General features: G+C 44.1%; 1 protein-coding gene across 2 annotated transcripts in view; it reads right to left on the reverse strand.

The window, feature by feature from the left end:
- Nucleotides 1-4,671: 4,671 nt before the first annotated feature.
- The window catches only part of SHC3 (SHC adaptor protein 3), a 50,817-nt gene continuing 36,370 nt past the window's right edge, over nt 4,672-19,118 (reverse strand). For both annotated transcript variants that reach the window (XM_083404019.1, XM_083404020.1), the window contains exons 8-13: nt 18,752-18,878; nt 17,718-17,874; nt 15,129-15,225; nt 13,453-13,647; nt 10,712-11,001; nt 4,672-5,004 (exon numbers count right to left, since the gene is read on the reverse strand). In XM_083404019.1, the coding sequence (XP_083260145.1) occupies nt 4,876-5,004; nt 10,712-11,001; nt 13,453-13,647; nt 15,129-15,225; nt 17,718-17,874; nt 18,752-18,878 (995 nt within the window). In that variant the 3' untranslated portion in view covers nt 4,672-4,875. The remainder of the gene's footprint in view (nt 5,005-10,711; nt 11,002-13,452; nt 13,648-15,128; nt 15,226-17,717; nt 17,875-18,751; nt 18,879-19,118) is intronic.

A 19,118-nucleotide genomic window follows, 5' to 3' on the forward strand; every position in this document is an offset into this window, starting at 1 on the left:
GAAACTGTTCTTAACTAGAGGCGTGCTTTTGCTAATGGGGCCTCTTGCTCCTGCTGCGCTGCCCGCACACGATTTCCGTTCTCATCCTGGGGCAAAGTTCTCAACTCGAGGTAACTCTTCCAAATTAGCGGAGTTTGTAACCTGAACCATTTGTAACCTGAGACGTTTGTAACTCGAGGTACCAATGTATAGCCAGTTGACGCAGAGGCTTTCTCACAATTCTCATCTATTCTTGCAGCATATGGAGGGGAAGATTGCTCTAGAACCTTAGAAAAGTTCTATGCAAAATATTTTTGGATACTGTGCATGCTGAGCTGTGATACTGCTTGGGCTCCTCTGCCCATCTGCACCACAGAAGGACCAGCATGTGAATCAAAGCAGGAACAGATCATATCACACACCACCAAACTGATGCTCTCCAGCTGTTTTGGACTACAACTCCTATCAGCCCCAGCCAAAAGGGGTCTGCTGCCGGGGGCTGATAGGATATGTAGTCCAACACACTGTAACTAGAGGACAACACATTGGCAAAGGTTGAACTATTTCACACCCATTTTTTTTGCTGCCCATGAAATGTTTGCTGAATGTGCAATCCAAGAGCTTAGGTGCCAGAAAAGTGTAGAAGAAATTCCAGTATACCTTAGACCATTTAAATCAAGGTGTACCTTTATGATTGATCCCACTTCTTAGTGGCACAAAACCTTCTTGAGCAGGAGAGCTATTAGCCCAATATAAAATTTAGTGAACAATATACCTCACCCAGTCCTTCCTTTTGAAAATCCTGCTAAGAAAGCAATGGAAAGGAAAGCAAAAGTTCAGCATTGTTTGGAAGACTTTTGGGTACCATTTGATCCCTATTTTATCACCATTTAGGGGAAACAACTATAGTTTAACGCATATATTACGCATCTTGGATCTGTTGTGCCAAACCTCATTTGCATTTTACTTTCCTTTTTACGAGAATATATGATTCCAGCAAAATATTGTGTGACTGACAGCAACTATTTACATATTCAGTGCCAATGGCTATTTTGATCCCCACTTCAGTGCCATTGATCTCGATTGGACAATAGCAATGAAACTGAGCTGTCTGTTTATGTGTACATTCTTGGAATGGAATCTGCTCCCACCCAAATGTGTGAGTTTTGCCACTTGCGTTAAAGCAAAATGTGAGAATTGAAACCTCCCTATGTATGGAAAACACCACTTACACATAATTACACCCACGAAACGTTTTCCTCTCTTTAAATTCCCTTATGAATATATGGAATTTTGCTTGTTAGAAATTACTGTACGATGCAATAAGCACTTACAAATTCTCATGACTTAACAACACAGCATGCAGATGAGAGCAAGGCAGAGAATATAATTCCATGGAGATGAGAAAGGGAAACTGGAGCAGTGGCGTAGCGTGGGTTGTCAGCACCCGGGGCAAGGCAAGTAATTTGCACCCCTAACCCATGGATTTTATCAGGGGGCAGAGAGCTGCGAGTGCGAGTGCGCGCCCCCCAGATGTTGCGCCCAGTGCGGCCGCCCCCCCCTGCACCCCCCACGCTACGCCACTGAACTGGAGCCAGATTGCTAGCGTAGCAAAGGCGCACAAAGGAACATGGGACGCTGCCTCTGGCTAAGTCAGACCATTAGCCCATCTTCCTCAGTATTGTCTACACTGACTGCCAGTGTCTCTCCAGAGTTCCAGACTGGGGACTGTACCCAGCCCATTCTGGAAATGCCAGAGACTGAACCTGGAATGCATGCAAAACAGAGCATAGTTCACAGAATTGCAGAGTTGGAAGGGACCGTGTGGGGTCACCTGGTCCAATGCTCTGTTACTTAACTACAGCCCTTTCCTGTATGCAACCACTGAAAAAGGATCGGAGAAGATAGTACCTTGCACTGACTGACAGTCACCATCACAGTGACCACGGTAGGGAATGTGGTGTGCTCACTTTGCACACAGTGGACGCGGGTGGCGCTGTGGTCTAAACCACTGAGCCTCTTGGGCTTGCCGATCGGAAGGTTGGTGGTTCGAATCCCTGTGACAGAGTGAGCTCCCATTGCTCTGACCCAGTTCCTGCCAACCTAGCAGTTCAAAAGCACACCAGGGCAAGTAAATAAACAGGTACCGCGGCGGCAGGAAGGTAAATGGTGTTTCCGTGTGCTCTGGTTTACGTCACGGTGTCCCATTGTGCCAGAAGCTACTGTTAGGTCCATCATGAGACGTCTGCCAGCTTCTAATCACAGATACCAGCAGCCTTCAAGCAAGCAAACTTCCTTATTATCGCTTCCTAGCATCCCACTGCCAGAGGATTGCCTCCTTCCATTCACCAGTTTGCCTCCTCCAAGTGGAAGAAACCTGGGCAGTGCTGAATGTCACATCCTTTGCCAGGTGTGTCCTGCTGGAAATAGAAAAGGGCTTTCCCCTTGGCCTGACTTTATATCCACTCAGTTGCCAAGTGCCTTTGTGACATCACAAGAAACCCACAGCCAATGGCAACAGCTGGGGAAGCATCATCTTCATTGCTTTGAGCCTCACAATGGTGGGTGGCCTATCAGGGATTGTGTGCTTGTTTATTCAGGACATGGGTGGAGCTGTAGCCTAAACCACTGAGCCTCTTGGATTTGCTGATCGAAAGGTCAGCGGTTCGAAACACCGTGACAGAGTGAGCTCCCGTTGCTCTGTCCCAGCTCCTGCCAACCTAGCAGTTCGAAAGCACACCAGGGCAAGTAGATAAATAGGTACCGCTGTGGTAGGAAGGTGAATGGCGTTTCTGTGCACTCTGGCTTCTGTCATGGTGTCCCATTGCGCCAGAAGCGGTTTAGTCATGCTGGTCACATGACCCAGAAAGCTGTCTGTTTATTCAGGACATGGGTGGAGCTGTGGTCTAAACCACCAAGCCTCTTGGGCTTCCCAATTGGAAGGTTGGAGGTTCGAATCCTAGCTCCTGCCAACCTAGCAGTTTGAAAGCACACCAGTGCAAGTAGATAAATAGGTACTGCTGCTGTGGGAAGGTAAATGGTGATTCCGTGCACTCTGGCTTCTGTCACAGTCCTCCGTGAGCCAGAAGCGGTTTAAGCACATGACCCGGAAAGCTGTCTGTGGGCAAACAATGGCTCCCTCAGCCTGAAAGCGAGATGAGCGCCGCAACTCCATAGTTGCCACCTTTCTGTTGCAACAAATGCTTACAAGACTACAAGCAGGACAGAACAGGGATGTTCATTCACTATTGTTTATCCCAACACCTGCCGTTCTGGTGTAAATGCTGCCTCGGTACATTGATATTTCATCGAGTTAACATAACATAGCGACCGATAGATCCTATTTTCCATGAGCATGTCTTCTATTGTGTTTATTTGTTTAAGCCATCATATCTGGAGGCTGCTGCCCCCCCCAAAAAAAACTTGTGCAAATGAATCTCAGCATTTATGAATTAAATGATACAGCACTTATTAATTTTTTGTATGGAATGTACAGCAAATCAGCAGGCAGTTGCGCTTCTGCTCATCAGAGGTGCCTGTTCAATGTTTGATTCAGATGGGGACACATTTGGGGGCTGTTTAGAATCATGGTGCTGGAGGAGACTCTTGAGAATCCCATGGACTGCAAGAAGATCAAACCTATCCATTCTGAAGGAAATCAGCCCTGAGTGCTCACTGGAAGGACAGATCCTGAAGCTGAGGCTCCAATACTTTGGCCACCTCATGAGAAGAGAAGACTGCCGGGAAAAGACCCTGATGTTGGGAAAGATGGAGGGCACAAGGAGAAGGGGATGACAGAGGACGAGATGGTTGGACAGTGTTCTTGAAGCTACCAGCATGAGTTTGACCAAACTGTGGGAGGCAGTGGAAGACAGGAGTGCCTGGCGTGCTCTGGTCCATGGGGTCACGAAGAGTCGGACACGACTAAACGACTAAACAATAACACACCTCTCATCGGTTACCAGTGACGACTGTGGGACTGTGGCAAGTATGTTTAAAAATCACACACATGTAAATGTTCCTGGCATCCTCTTAGCCTTATATTCTCTGCTACAAGAGCAAGTTACATGTAGAAGAGTCTTAATACCGAACACTGTATTTAATAAATCAAAGTTGTATCTTAAGGTATATTATTAGAAAAATCAATGCATATACCTCATACACAGAGAGATCACACCAAGTCAAAGCCAAAACAAGTTACAAACAATTTGGAGTAGCATTTATATAAGAATTTAAGTGGGACATCAGAAAGAGAGAAAAAAATGCTTTTGTACTTAAGAGACAATGAATTATGCTTTGAAAAGTTGCTTCAAGCTAACTTTTCCTGTTGAAATATTAGCTCATTGATTCATGTTACATCACTCACTATTTAATCATTGGATCCTGTCTGTTTTCTCTCTGTTATTGTGCTTATTTTATCATAAAACTACCCTTGAGATTTCCTGTATCAATTTTCTCAGGGAAACAAGACCGGATGTAAGTATTGTTTAATCTAGACAATCACTCATTTCATGTATCTTCAGTTAAAAATGCTTTTTCTTTTTTGGCCCATTATCTTCAGCAGACTGACTTCAAAAATATAAATATCTACCGTATTTCTATAGAATGTGTGTGTATGTACACGGTCAATATTCATATTAAGGAATCAGGAACACTTTGATTACATGTTTTGAAGAAAACCCATCCACCTGCTAGTTTTGCCATTCTTTACCGACTCGGAAAAGCTGCAAGAATGTTCTTCGTCTTGGCACCACACAGAATGGCACTTCTTTAACCTACAGAAAACGTAAACTGGTGATACTCTTTTTCTACGGACAAAGGTTTGCAGTTCCTTTCTGACTGTGGCTTGTGAGCGACACAGCTACATATTTTGCCATGAGGTGGGGGGCTGGGGAGTCACTGTTTTTTCTCTGCCGGCTGATGGAGACAAAGTTCACTCCCGGAAGAAACAATCGGCAAATTGTTCTCCAGGTGGTGGTTGATGAGGTGGCTGATGCTGTCAAATATGCGGTCCTTTGTACGAACCTGGAAAATAGAGGGTGCAAGGAGAAAGTTTGTATATGTTCCACAGAAATGGCGCAACAAAAAAACCCGGCCATCAACATATATAAATCTCTGTTATTAGAAAACCAATTTGATATACAGGTACTGAGGGAGGAATGGAATAAAGAATTAGAGATCTTCATTTCGACCACACAGTGGGAAACTGTTTCAACTGCTATAACAAGGGTGTCTCTGGATCTTAAATTGAGGCTCATACAACAAAAAAATAATATTTAGAATATACTGGACCCCATTATGGTTTTTTTTAAAGGGCTGTCTAGGGCATGCCCACCTAGCAGTTTGAAAGCACCCCTAAGTGCAAGTAGATAAATAGGTACCGCTTTATAGCGGGAAGGTAAACAGTGTTTCCGTGTGCAGCACAGGTGCTGGCTCACCAGTGCAGCTTCGTCACGCTGGCCACGTGACCCAGAAGTGTCTTCGGACGGCGCGGGCTCCCGGCCTCTTGAGCGAGATGAGCGCACAACCCAAGAGTCGGTCACGACTGTCCCGTACGGGCAGGGTACCTTTAGGCAAACTAAGGCCCCGGGGCCGGATACGGCCCAATCACCTTCTAAATCCGGCCTGCGGACGGTCCGGGAATCGGTGTGTTTTTACATGAGTAGAATGTGTCCTTTTATTTAAAATGCATCTCTGGGTTATTTGTGGGGCATAGGAATTCGTTCATTTTTTTCTTCCAAAATATAGTCCGCCGTCCGCCCCCAAGGTCTGAGGGACAGTGGACCGGCCCCCTGCTGAAAAAGTTTGCTGACCCCTGGTCTAGGGTATCTAACGTGGAGATGCAATAGGGATAATGCTTCTCCAAAACATATGTTTTCTCATTGTCCTATATTGAAAGATTTTTGGCAGAAGGTAACTGAAACCATCAACAGAACTGTACAGAACAACCTTACATGACAGAGCAAAATATCCTCTTGAACTATATACCCAGCACATGGAACTTTACAAAAGGACAATATGAGTGGACTATCTGTGCCCAGACCACAGCAGAAGGACTGATCCTGATGAATTGGAAAAATAAAAATGTGGCTCCCTTCTTCAATTGGATTGAAGATTTATATAAACTCGCAGCATCCGAACAACTTGCATATAAACGCAGACTTGCCATGGATAAATTCAATGATATTTGGAATCCATTCTTACAAATACTGTAATAGGTTAAGATCTGGTGAAGTACAATAACAACTTTGAAAAATATACAGTTTTGGGTTCCCACCTCTCCTTTTTCTTTTTCCCTTCTATAAACGGGAGCTGTTTCTCTTTTGTTTGCATCTTACCATGTCTGGTGCACATATAGTTATGCACTTTTTGAACTTTCAATAAAGATGTTTTTTAAAAAAAAGTTCCACAGAAATGGCAATTCTAAATAATGTGGGTTTGTAAAAAATGATTTCCCTTTTTATTGTATTGTACTGATCTTGTTCCTTTGTTGTTTGCTGCCCTGAGCTCCTTCGGGAGGAAGGGTGGGATAGAAATACAATTAACTATTATTGATAATCATGTTGGCCTTTAAGCTAAGGACCAAACTAGCCAAATGAATTTTATCCGTTATCCTCAGTCCAATACACATACAAACCCAGTGAGCCACAAGGCCTGGCAGGAATTTCCTTGGTTTAAGCCCAATACTCTCTCCACTACATTACAGTGGGTCAGCTGATATAAAACGCTATGTAAACAAAACAGTGTGCATTTTTATAAATCATTGGGTAGTGCGCCACTAAGTTTTAATCAGAAGAGACCCACTGAAATTAGTGGACCAAACTTCGCCATGTTCCTTAACTTCAAGGAGCCTAATCTGATTAAAATTAATTGACCATCTATTATTATTATTATTATTATTATTAGGCAAATGATACTCTATTGGGGAATTTGTTGGGGGGGGGGTTCATGCATTCTCTTTCTCTCATCCCCTATTTACCGTAGTTTTCTCCCTACCCACAGAAGAGGAAGATCTTTCTTGCCAGAGGTTTGCTCTAATCACTTACAGAGGACTTTTGAAATTAGTCCAAATCACTTATAAATAAATGAGTAAACAAGCAATGGGGATAGCAAAGTGGAATTTCCAGCATCAGCGCAGAGGTGTGTTTTGAGAACGTCAGAGATTTTAGAAGGTAGCTGCATCTTTCTCAACACTAAATTGGCAAAAGACTTACCACCTTTTTGACCTGCGAGGCACAGACAGAAGCACACTTTTGAAATGAAATATCTTTTATTGTTCGCATGAAGTGTTTGGCTTGCTACAAACACCTCGGCAACCTCAGGCGAATTCTTCTCTGTTGGAAATAGTTCCAAAACTAATCTTCGACTGACCTCTAGCGTTAACAGTGTGAGTTGCATTCATTGCTAGAGGGGAGGCTGTGAGCCAGCCAGCCAAATGTCTCTTGCATCTTATGAAAGTGTTGGCTGCACTGCAGTGGCTATACCGTTCAACTGTTACATACACCTTCCAGAAGATGTGGCTAGGGAAAACGCTGACAGGGGAGTTTCTGAATTTTGACAGAAAGAGATTAAATGTTGCTGAGCTCTGATGGAAATTGCAGGCTGGGCTCCCAGGTGTTGAGGAATTGCAGGTGGAGCTCTCCTCACACCCCTGTCATGTCATTCATAGATAAGCAGGTGATACTAAGAGACTGGGACACGGGTGGCACTGTGGGTTAAACCACAGAGCCTAGGACTTGCCGATCGGAAGGTCAGTGGTTCGAATCCCCGCGACGGGGTGAGCTCCTGTTGCTCAGTCCCTGCTCCTGTCAACCTAGCAGTTCGAAAGCACGTCAAAGTGCAAGTAGATAAATAGGTACTGCTCCGGCGGGAATGTAAATGGAGTTTCCGTGCACTGCTCTGGTTCGTCAGAAGCGGCTTAGTCATGCTGGCTACATGACCTGGAAGCTGTACGCTGGCTCCCTCGGCCAATAAAGCGAGATGAGCACCGCAACCCCAGAGTTAGTCACGACTGGACCTAACGGTCAGGGGTCCCTTTACCTTTTACTAAAAGACTATATGCATCCAGCGTTCAACCCTCAAAAGGAAATTGGTTCTGCACGCAGAAAGTTGGCTGTGTTAGCCTGTTGCAGCAGCAACAACAAAACACAGCAAAGAATCTGGAGGCATCTTAAAGACGTGCAAGAAATCATTGTTAGAGGATTACAGGGGGCAGTGGGAGTCTGAATGTTGTCTTTAGAGTCCACTCCAAGCCTCTGGTCTTATATCTGTAAAGTGGGCTTCTGCTGAATTGAAATTGAAATACTTTATTGTCACTTGTACAACTTGTATACAGTGAGATTACATGAGCACTCCCCACTCAGCTCTCTTAGTCTTCATTCCCCTCATTTACTGACGCACACCCACCAAACCCGAAAGTCAGTTGCCCTGTTGTTATCTTTTCATTCAGCAGCCTAAGAGCCCACGGATAGAAGCTGTTCTTTACCCTGTTGGTGCGACTAATCATGCTTCTATATCTTCTGCCTGAGGGCAGGAGATCAAGAAAGTGCCAGCCAGGGTGTGAATCATCCCTGAGAATTTTCCACACTCTCCTGAGGCAACGTTCTTCCGCTATTTCATCCAGCAGATTCACAGGACAGCCCATAATATCTTGTGCTATATTCACCACCCTCTGTAGGCACTTCCTATCAGATGATGTCAAACCAGCGTACCACACGGTGATGCAGTAGGAAAGGACACTTTCTATTGTTGACCGGTAGAAGAAGGTCATCAAATGTTGATTGACATCGTTCTTCCTCAATACTCTGAGGAGATGGAGTCTCTGTTGGGCTTTCATAGCCACCTGGGTTGTATTTATTTTCCAAGTAAGGTCTTCACTGAGATAAACTCCTAGGAATTTAAAGGAAGAGACTCTCTCCACACAGCCCTCCCCAATGTACAGCGGGGCTAGTTCTCCTCTCTTCCTCCAAAAGTCCAACACCATTTCCTTTGTCTTGCTGATATTAAGGTGCAAGTTGTTCCCTAGGCACCATGTAGATATTTTTTGGAAGTGGTTAAATGGAACTTTTTGTTGTGTTAATGGCTCCAGACAGGTCTGCTGTCTCTTTGCAGAGCACATGTAACTTGTTGCCCCTGATACTGCTAAGCTGGAGACACCCCCAGAAAGTGGGCAAACAGGAATAGGATTCTGCCCCACTCTCCTGGCTGGAGGCATCTACGATAGGGCAATTCATTAAAAAAACCTTTTTTAAAAAAATGCCTGCTCCAAAGGTCTTATCTTACTACACTAGGAATTATATAGCTATATCTGAAATTTCATGCATATCAGTCAATATCTTGACCCTCCTCCACGAAAATAGCTGCTTACTTGGCCGTTTTCCTATGTCGTGAAGGCTGAAATTTCAATTCTGTGGAGCAAGGTCCAGATATTAACTGATATGCAAGAAATTAACTGATATGCAAGAAATTTCAGATATAGCTATATAATCCCTAGTGTAGTAAGATAAGACTTTTGGAATAAGCATTTTTTAAATAAAAAAAAAGGTTTTATGAACTGTCCTAGTCTACGAGTGAAAAAGAACAACAGACTCCAGTCTCATCTTGGACAGGGCTGGGAAGAGACACAGGCTTCCTCTCTGTGCTGAATCCAAAGCTTTGGCCTTGAAGGCCCCACCACCCCAGTAACTTAATGAATGGAAAATGGGACTTGTCGGAGAGCTGATGCTGTGAGCCCTCCCAACTGTGTATATGTGTAAAACCAAAACAAAAAAACCGCCGCTTATTACAAAGACAACTCCAGTTACCTTCATTTCAAAGAAACCCAAAGTATGCTCTGACAACCTCCGAGAGCTCTTACCACCTGGGGATTGGAGAGCACATTACATTATTACAATACAGCGGTACCTCGGTTTTTGAACGTCTCCGTTGATGAATGTTTCGGAACCCGAACACCGTAAACCCGGAAGTAAATGCTTCGGTTTTCAAACACCCTTCGGAAGTCAAACATGCCACGCAGCTTCCGTATTGAGTTTTCCATTTTGAGGTTTCTGTTTTGAGGTTTCCATTTTAAGTTTTCAGTTTTTGAACTCGAACGGTCTTCCAGAGCGGATTACATTCAAAAGCCGAGGTACCACTGTATAAGGCAGGGGTCCCCAACCTGGCAATATACAGTGGTGCCCCGCAAGATGAATGCCTCGCAAGACGGAAAACCCGCTAGACGAAAGGGTTTTCCGTTTTGGAGGTGCTTCGCAAAACGAATTTGCTATGGGCTTGCTTCACAAGACGAAAATGTCTTGCAAGTTCCTGCGATTTTTTTTCGCTCCCCACCCCCTTTTTCTAAGGCACTAAGCTGCTAATAGCCTTTTAGCAGCTAATCCGCTAATCCCTTAAGCCTTTAATAGCCGTTAATAGCCCTTAAACTGCTAATAGCGCTAATAGCGCTAATCCGCTAATGGGGTTGCTTCGCAAGACGAAAAAACCGCTAGACGAAGAGACTCGCAGAACGGATTCTTTTCGTCTTGCGAGGCACCACTGTATTGCAAATTGTGATGTGTGTGTGTGCTATGAAAACATCACTTCGTGGGGAAAACTGTGAAGCCTGCCAATGCCTCTACATGGCTCCATCCTTATTTCAGACATTGCAATTTTTAGCTGGGGATATATCACCAAATATCTGAAAATCAAATATCGCCCAGCCCCAACCTATTCCCCGTCATTGGGGTCAAATGCTTACAGTTCCTTCGGGATCCACCAAGAGAAGGTGCTTGGCTTGTCCATTGTGTAACCCAGTCAGCACGTACGAGCCTGGATTGGAGGTGCTTTTCCTAACCAGGAAGTCTCCCCATTTCTTTAAGAGCTGTTCGGCTTCTTTCCTGCTCATCTCCCCTTGATACCAGGGTTCTGTGCTCAGTTCTGCTGCCGCACCTTCTGCTCTGGAGAGAAGTGGGCTGGTGCATTCAACTGAGGTAGCCTTGTTCAAAATGGGCCCAGGGGTTTGGTTCTTGAGAGCATCTTCAAAAGGGCCTGTTAGTAAGGGTGGGTAACAAATACAAGTTAGTGGCATAAATAGCAGGACAGCAATTCAGCATAGTTCACTGACTCCTTGCATTTCCCTACAATAAAAGCGCTGTCTTGACAAAAGATGTCTGGGTATCTTGCAGCAACCTGAAGGCTGAGGTCTCTTCTGTTGGATCTTAAATCCCCTTAACTTCCTCTGGATTATATACCTGAAGGAGCATCTCCACCCACATCGTTCTGCCTGGACACTGAGGTCCAGCGCTGAGGCGAGGGCCTTCTGGCGGTTCCCTCACTGCAAGAAGCAAAGCTACAGGGAACCAGGCAGAGGCCCTTCTCGGTGGTGGCGCCCACCCTGTGGAATGCCCTCCCATCAGATGTAAAGGAAATAAACAACTATCTGACTTTTAGAAGACATCTGAAGGCAGCCCTTTTTTAGGGAAGTTAATGTTTTATCATGTTTTTAATATTCTGTTGAGAGCTGCCCAGAGTGGCTGGGGAGGCCAGGCCAGAGGGGCTGGGTATAAGTAATAAATCATCATCATCATCATCATCAATATTATAAGGGGGAGAAATTGTGCTCCCACTGATCAGTAAATTCAATTGAATAAATTAACAGAGCAAATGACAACGGTGCTAAACTAAGAATAGGGATTTCTCCTACGTCCCTAGATTTTAGCGCAGCAAATACATACCTCAATAGGCACTCCAACAGGTATAGGATCAAAGGTTGCTGCTGTGGCAATTACAGTTTTCAAGAAAATTTCTGCCCATTCTGCTCGACAGCAACAGAAACTGAGAATGATCTCTGTTTGGCTAATAGAGTCATGACAACAAGTTCAAAGGCTTCCAATTTTTTTGTCCTCCTGCCTGTTTTATAGCTTTGCTTTCCCCTGTCAGGCTTTTAAAGTGAGAAAGTTGCCATATTTCAGATACGTGAAATGTAGCGTTTCAGTTCTTTCAACTATCATTACTCTCTGGTTTTTCTGGATCAATGTGCTGTCATTTTGTAGGGCACACAATTCTGTCTTTGTCACAGCAGGCAAAAAAGAAGACCTCAGCCCTTATTTGCATGGGCGGTGAGGGAGACCTTGAGGAACTTTCCTTCCTCACCGTCATCTCCAGGGACCCTGAGAAAGTTGACTGGCAGGAAGCAGCAAGGCAAGGAACTGTATCTGGGATAGGTGGTAAAAGGAATTAAAGTAGAGACCATGGATGGCGCATAGTCTGATATATATGTCTGGGATCTTGTATTGGGTTGTATAGGACACGGGTGGCACTGTGGTCTAAACCACTGAGCCTCTTGGGCTTCCCAATTGGAAGGTCAGCGGTTCGAATCCCGGTGACAGAGTGAGCTCCCATTGCTCTGTCCCAGTTCCTGCCAACCTAGCAGTTCAAAAGCACAACAGGGCATGTAGTTAAACAGGTACTGCGGCGGCAGGAAGGTAAATGGCATTTCCGTGCACTCTGGTTTCCATCACAGTGTCCCATTGTGCCAGAAGCTAGTGTTAGGTCCATCATGAGACGTCCACCAGCTTCCAGCCACAGATACCAGCAGCCTTCAAGCAAGCAAATTTGCCTTATTATCGCTCCCTAGCATCCCACTGCCAGAGGATTGCTTCCTTCCATTCACCACTTTGCCTCCTCCAAGTGGAAGAAACCTGGGCAGTGCTGAATGTCACATCCATTGCCAGGTGTGTCCTGTTAGAAATAAAAAAGGGCTTTCCCCTTGGCCTGCCTTTATATCCACTCAGTTGCCAAGTGCCTTTGTGACATCACAAGAAACCCACAGCCAATGGCAACAGCTGGGGAGGCATTGTCTTCATTGCTTTGATCCTCACAATGGTGGGTGGACCTATCAGTGATTGTGTGCTTCTTTATTCAGGACATGGGTGGAGCTGTAGCCTAAACCACTGAGCCTCTTGGGGCTGTATAGAACGCGGGTGGCACTGTGGTCTAAACCACTGAGCCTCTTGGGCTTGCCGATCGGAAGGTTGGCAGTTCGAACCCCCGTGACAGGCTGAGCTCCTATTGCTCTGTCCCAGCTCCTGCCAACCTAAGCAGTTCGAAAGCATGCCAGTGCAAGGAGATAAATAGGTACCACTGTGGAGGGAAGGTAAATGGCGTTTCCGTGCACTCTGGTTTCCGTCATGGTCCTCTGTGTGCCAGTAGCTATTTATTCCTGCTGGGCACATGACCCGGAAAGCTGTCTGTGGACAAACGCCGGCTCCCTGGGCCTGAAAGCGAGAAGAGTGCCGCAACCCCATAGTCACCCTTGACTGGGCATAACCGTCCAAGGATCCTTTACCTTTTTTACCTTTCTATATAGGGTTGCCACATGTCCTGCCTAATACAACAGTTAAAGAAACACCCCTCCCTTACAGCTATTAACTGAATGATTGTTGGCAAAATACTGAGTTCTGAGATTCTAAGAGCGGAAAATTCTAAGGAGGAACTTACTCATGTCAAAAAGATCTTTTTCTGGGCTGCTGTCTTTGGTACTTTCTGTTGTTCCACTAAACAGGTTTTCAGCATCTGCCTGAAGAGCCTGAAGGATTTCCATATTTATGTGTTGCGTATTCACATAGGCCGGTACCTCTCCTGGTGGGGTTACATTAGATTTTCCTTCCGGCAGGCTGTAAATGTCCAAAGAGCCTGCAAAAATCAATGCAACCTTTTTTTTGGTCCCAGTTTGCAGTAAGGCAATTTAAAAGAGCATCCTTTGGCCTCGGGCTGTTTCCACACTAGAGGTGCAATGAGATGGGTGCCTATGGCAGGATCAGGGCTTCTTGTGCATGTGGATGATGTTCTTTTTGTCAAAATGATGGGTGGGTTCAGATTGATGATGGGCATAACATGCTGCATTTAATGAAATATACTGAATTATTTCAGGAGTTAGAATGCTGTTTGAATACACAAGTTATGGAGATAAAAGTACTTCTCGCAAACAAAGGGGATAAATTATTCTCAGGGGGTTGCAGAAATGGCTTATGTATCAGAAGAAAAGGAAGCCTCAAAGGTTAGCAATTATGGCCATCTTCTCTCTATATAATATATAGGGCTGGATTCAACCACACGGTGGGAGTTGGTGCAAGGATTTCTGCTTCCGCAAAAAGGCTTTCCCCCCTCCTCCCACTGAGTGGCCCTGTGTCTCCCCCAAATCTACTCTGGGGGGTTATGAATACTCCCAGAACAGTGCATGGGGCAAAAACCATCTCCTTTGTGCTATGCTGAATTCCACCCAGAATGTTTGTTGGCTTAGTTTTACATTTGTCTCCACCTCCTTTCGCTCACCCATCTCCAACTTTCCCACCACTGTATGGCGGAAGAAACATTTTTTTAAAAAGAAGCAGCCATAGAATTTAAGTCCATGACTAAAGCAGGCTCAAAAGTATGCTGGAAATGTAAGGGGAAAGAAGGCACCTTTTATCATACTGTATGTGGTGGAAATGTAAGCGAATAAAAGGATTTTGGGAAATGATATAGAATGAGTTGAAAAAAATGTTTAAAATAACCTTTGCTTTAAAAACCCCTGAAACCTTCCTTTTAGGAATTCTAGGTGCCAAAATCCCAAGGGAGCAGAAAAGATTATTTCTGTATGCGACCACAGCTGCGCAAATGTTATTGGCCCAGAGATGGAAAGAAGATAAAGTCCCTACCAGAGAAGAACGGCAGTTGAAATTGATGGACTATGCCAAAATGGCTAAAACGGCCGGAAGAATCATAAATCAGGAAGACCAAAATTTTAATAAGGAATGGGGAAAATTTATAACTTATCTTAAAGAGCATTGTAAACAGTTAAAATCGTTAGTTGGATTGGAATATCACTTGTAGTTTAATGGTGAATTCTGGAGACAATGGAGATGTAAAAGATTTGGATCATTATAAAAGATGAAGGAGGAAATTATTAATAATAGGACCCACAAAGGGAACTCCAGGAGATTCCTTGGAATCTTGTTTTTTATTATCTATGTTTGATATATGACTGTAAAATTGTAATCTGAAAAACCAAATAAATTACTGTTTTTTAAAAAAGAATTTAAGTCCATGACATGAAGTCTTCCACCAACCCACATTCTTCTGTTTGCCTCTAGAACTCATGCAGCAAAAGCGCAACCATTCAAAGCGCAGCTTACCTTGCCTACTGGGTCGCTGTTGTTGATCTTCGCCAAATAGGTCCCTTACGTATTGGCTCTGGTAGTATGTTTGCTCTCTTCCCATTGCGGATGCAGACTAAGGTGGCAGTAAAAATAGTCTTCATGCAAACTCTACCTTTTAAAAACTGCAATGCATTTTCAGTGGGTCTTTTATATGATTGGTCCAGCTGCAATTCTACCCAAACCCAGTCTTCGTTCATTCATCATGTATGACACTATGACTGAGCATTCTTTTATGAATGAGTTTGCGTAGGAGGAGGATGAGAGAAATGATGACCTTCAGGGAAATTGCACTCCTTTCCTGTTTTATTAACCCCTGTAATTCTAAATGACAAAGTAGGTATATTACATCTATAAAAGGAACCCCTCCAGCTCAATCACCCTTTCCTGGAACAAACTTGACAGCCTAATGATTTCCAATGAACTTTTACAAACACAGAGACACAGAAGGGATGCTGGGCCATTATAATAATCATACGATGTCTACATGTAAAACTTTGTTTCCCAATGCAGGGCTCATCCAGCTTCCCTTTCATGCTGAATTTCTATGCGTAGGTCCCTTTTGCCCCTAGAAAGTGTGGGGCAAAAGGTCAGTGTGGGTGAACCCGCAATAAAGGACTTTAGGGATGCAAAGTCGCATACCAAGGAACAAAGCCCATCATAGTACTTCTCTTCCCACTTTGCCATCTTTTCAGTAAATGTATGGTAATTGTTCATTCAAGATTACATGAAGAATACAGAAAAGGACCGTGTATATGAAATCTAGCGCTATTCACTCATCTCACACAACTACATATGCATAGATATATATCACGATAAATTTAAGGAACTCAATGAACGTTGCTTCCATATGAATGAAAAGCGACGCAAATATTCACCATGGCAGATTTGCCAAAAAGTCCAAGATTCCTGGCAGGGAAAGAAAATCACAACCCATTGCAGCATGAAAGTTTGAGGGAAGAGTTGCCCACAAATAAATTGTCTGTGGGTTGTGTAGTTTAGACTTCAGTAAGCGTCTAAAAGGGTGGCGCTGTGGGTTAAACCACAGAGCCTAGGACTTGTCGATCAGAAGGTCGGCGGTTCGAATCCCCGCGACGGGGTGAGCTCCCGTTGCTCAGTCCCTGCCGGTCCCTGCTCCTGCCAACCTAGCAGTTTGAAAGCACGTCAAAGGGCAAGTAGATAAATAGGTACCACTCCAGCGGGAAGGTAAACGGTGTTTCTGTGTGCTGCTCTGGTTTGCCAGAAGCAGCTTAGTCATGCTGGCCACATGACCCGGAAGCTGTACACCGGCTCCCTCAGCCAATAAAGCGAGATGAGCACCACAACCCCAGAGTCAGTCACGACTGGACCTAATAGTCAGGGGTCCCTTTACCTTTAAGCATCTAAAACAGCCTCTCTTGCATCAATCCACTGAACTCAAGCTCATAGGAGTTTAAACAGTTTGGAGATTCAAGGGGGGGTAGCAAGAGACATTCCGCAGGCATTTCCTGTGTCAACTTTTATGTGCTGGTGAAAATTGTTCTACTCCTCCAGATCTATGCAAGCAATTCAGAGTACCTTCCCCACATTGATCTATTGATGGTTGCTTTTAATTTCTTTTTGCTTTCAACTTCTTTTTAACTTATTATTATTTTTTTGTTTGGTTTTATGTTTTTGTATTGTCGTAGACCGCTGTGATATATTTTTATAAATGAATGAATCCACAGAGCTACATTTGTGAAACCAGCAGTTACCTTTGCTATTTCCCCCACTCATCTGAACTAGACTGCCGTGCTACGTGGTGAGCTATGCAATTTGAAACCCAACACAATAGAGGGCAGGAGTAGCACACCACAAGCAATTTCTTTCCTACCTATAGTGAGAGCACAGCTTCCATATATGAACGTATACAGCATATCAGACATCCCCACATGGACATAATGTTTCACCACAGAGCACACTTATAAGATCCAATGGACGTTGGACCAAATCACATCGATTTTATCGGAGATCTCAATTGTGCTGCTGACGCATTCATTCTGCAGAAAGATTAAGTCCACGTGTGGATGTTCAGTGGCCTTGGAGAAGGGACAGGCATTCCGGGTAGACATGAGGGGACAGTCTAATTCACTCTCCCACCAGACAAAGGAGAACAGTGAGGGATGTTATTGACCAAATGGAACCAGGAGCCCTTAAACACAAAGAGAAGAGCTTCTCAGGTTGTGGTAGAGATTGCTCATACACTTGCTGAGCAACAATGCTCCTTGTGTGGTGAAATAGCAGGCGCACACTCCTCAAACACACATAGACCAGGTGAGGTGGAGGCCTATAAACACCTAGACCCAATTTCCCTAAAAAGACAAAAAGAATAGATGTGATGTGATGGGTCTGCCTTAAATATCCATCCACATGTTTTTGGTAGAGGTGAGGAGGACTGCCACCCAGTAAGGCTATGAACTGGCTCTTTTAACTGGTGCATCAACACCTTTTGCTTGAAAGATCCATGATAAGTTAAATACTTCTGGTTATCCTTTATACAGTCCATTAAAACAACACCCAAGGGAACCAAGCCAGGATTCATTGGCCTACCTGAGTAGGATCTGAAACAGAGGGGAGCTTGGCTCCGAGCCTTGCATCAACCAGGCCCCCAGTCGGAGGTATTTTGTTAGGAATGTTGTTGTAATATGGATGCTCTGCTGCCGCCTCAACATCTTCTTCCATCCAAAGTTCATCCAAACTTTGCATCCTGTCAGAAAGAAACTCTGTTACTTTGCTCCTTCAGTTTTTATTATTTATTTTATTTAATTGCCAACATCTAAAATGTGACAAATATATCCCTTAACAAATTCAGTCCCGTTGTTATATAAACTATAGAATTCATCCAACAGAATAATCCAACTGTTTGAGGGATCTCTTGAATTGGCTTAATAGGTTCCCTGTTGCCCAGCATATTCTCAGATACAATAGTCCCTTGTATTAACTACTTTGCTGCAGTGCAATCCAAGACTGGGAGTAAGGGGTCTTCCACACTTTTTCTTGACCTGCATTTTGGTCATATTGTGTACCGATTTAATTCCACCAGGCCCAAAAGCTTTTCTTGCTGTTTTGTGGTTGTGCCTTTCAAAACTCCAATATTGCCTGCTGAATCAGATCTTATCAGATGTGCGGAAAATTCAAAGGGAGGTTTTGCTTAACCGAGCTTCAATTCAGCAGGTATGATCGGAAGTTTGCAATGGGCAGCTGAAAGGACACTGTTATTGCTTTCTCTGTTTCTCAAGGGTTTGAGACTGGCACCTAAGTTTGCTACCAGAGCAGCCTCTCTCAACCTGATACCCCTCAGAAGCTTTGGGCAAAAACAACAACCATCATTCTCTGACCATTGGACTGTGCTGGCTGGGACTGGTGGCCACATTCAACAAGATTTGGAAGACATCAAGTTGAGCGAGGCTGTTCCAGTGATGTAAGCCTTATTTTGTTGGATAGGGCAGGAGTCACAATAATCTGTTGTGAGTATTTGTAGCCACTTGTTCCCTCCTGCAAATGAACTCTCCTTTTATTTTAGCAGTCCTTGAAGGAAACAGCACTTCCACACAAAAATCAAAACTCCTGTTGCGCTTGCTCACCTATCATGAAGAGCTGGGATCTTTGAGGGGCATTGCAAATATTGCTTAAAGCGAAGTTCAAATGCTTGTCCTATACTGCTGATAATATCCTGGGCCAGACCATCAGAGCACTCCAGGATATGACACGCTAAAGGAAGGGTGAAACCAGAAAAGTATTTTAGAGTCTAAACTTGAAGCTTGAAGAAATCAATGCTGTAGTAATAGTAGCAGTAGTAATCCACTCTGGCAGGCTTCCAGCAAAATATTTAAATATTTTTTAAAATTTAAATACAAGTAGTTTTACACCTTTGTCCTTTGCTTAAAAAAAATATAAACTTAAAACAATCTATGGCTATTTTAAAAAAGCAACAAACTTTGGCAGAAGTAA

This window comes from Podarcis tiliguerta (assembly GCF_965153285.1).
Source record: "Podarcis tiliguerta genome assembly, chromosome: 11".
Lineage (NCBI taxonomy): Eukaryota > Metazoa > Chordata > Lepidosauria > Squamata > Lacertidae > Podarcis > Podarcis tiliguerta.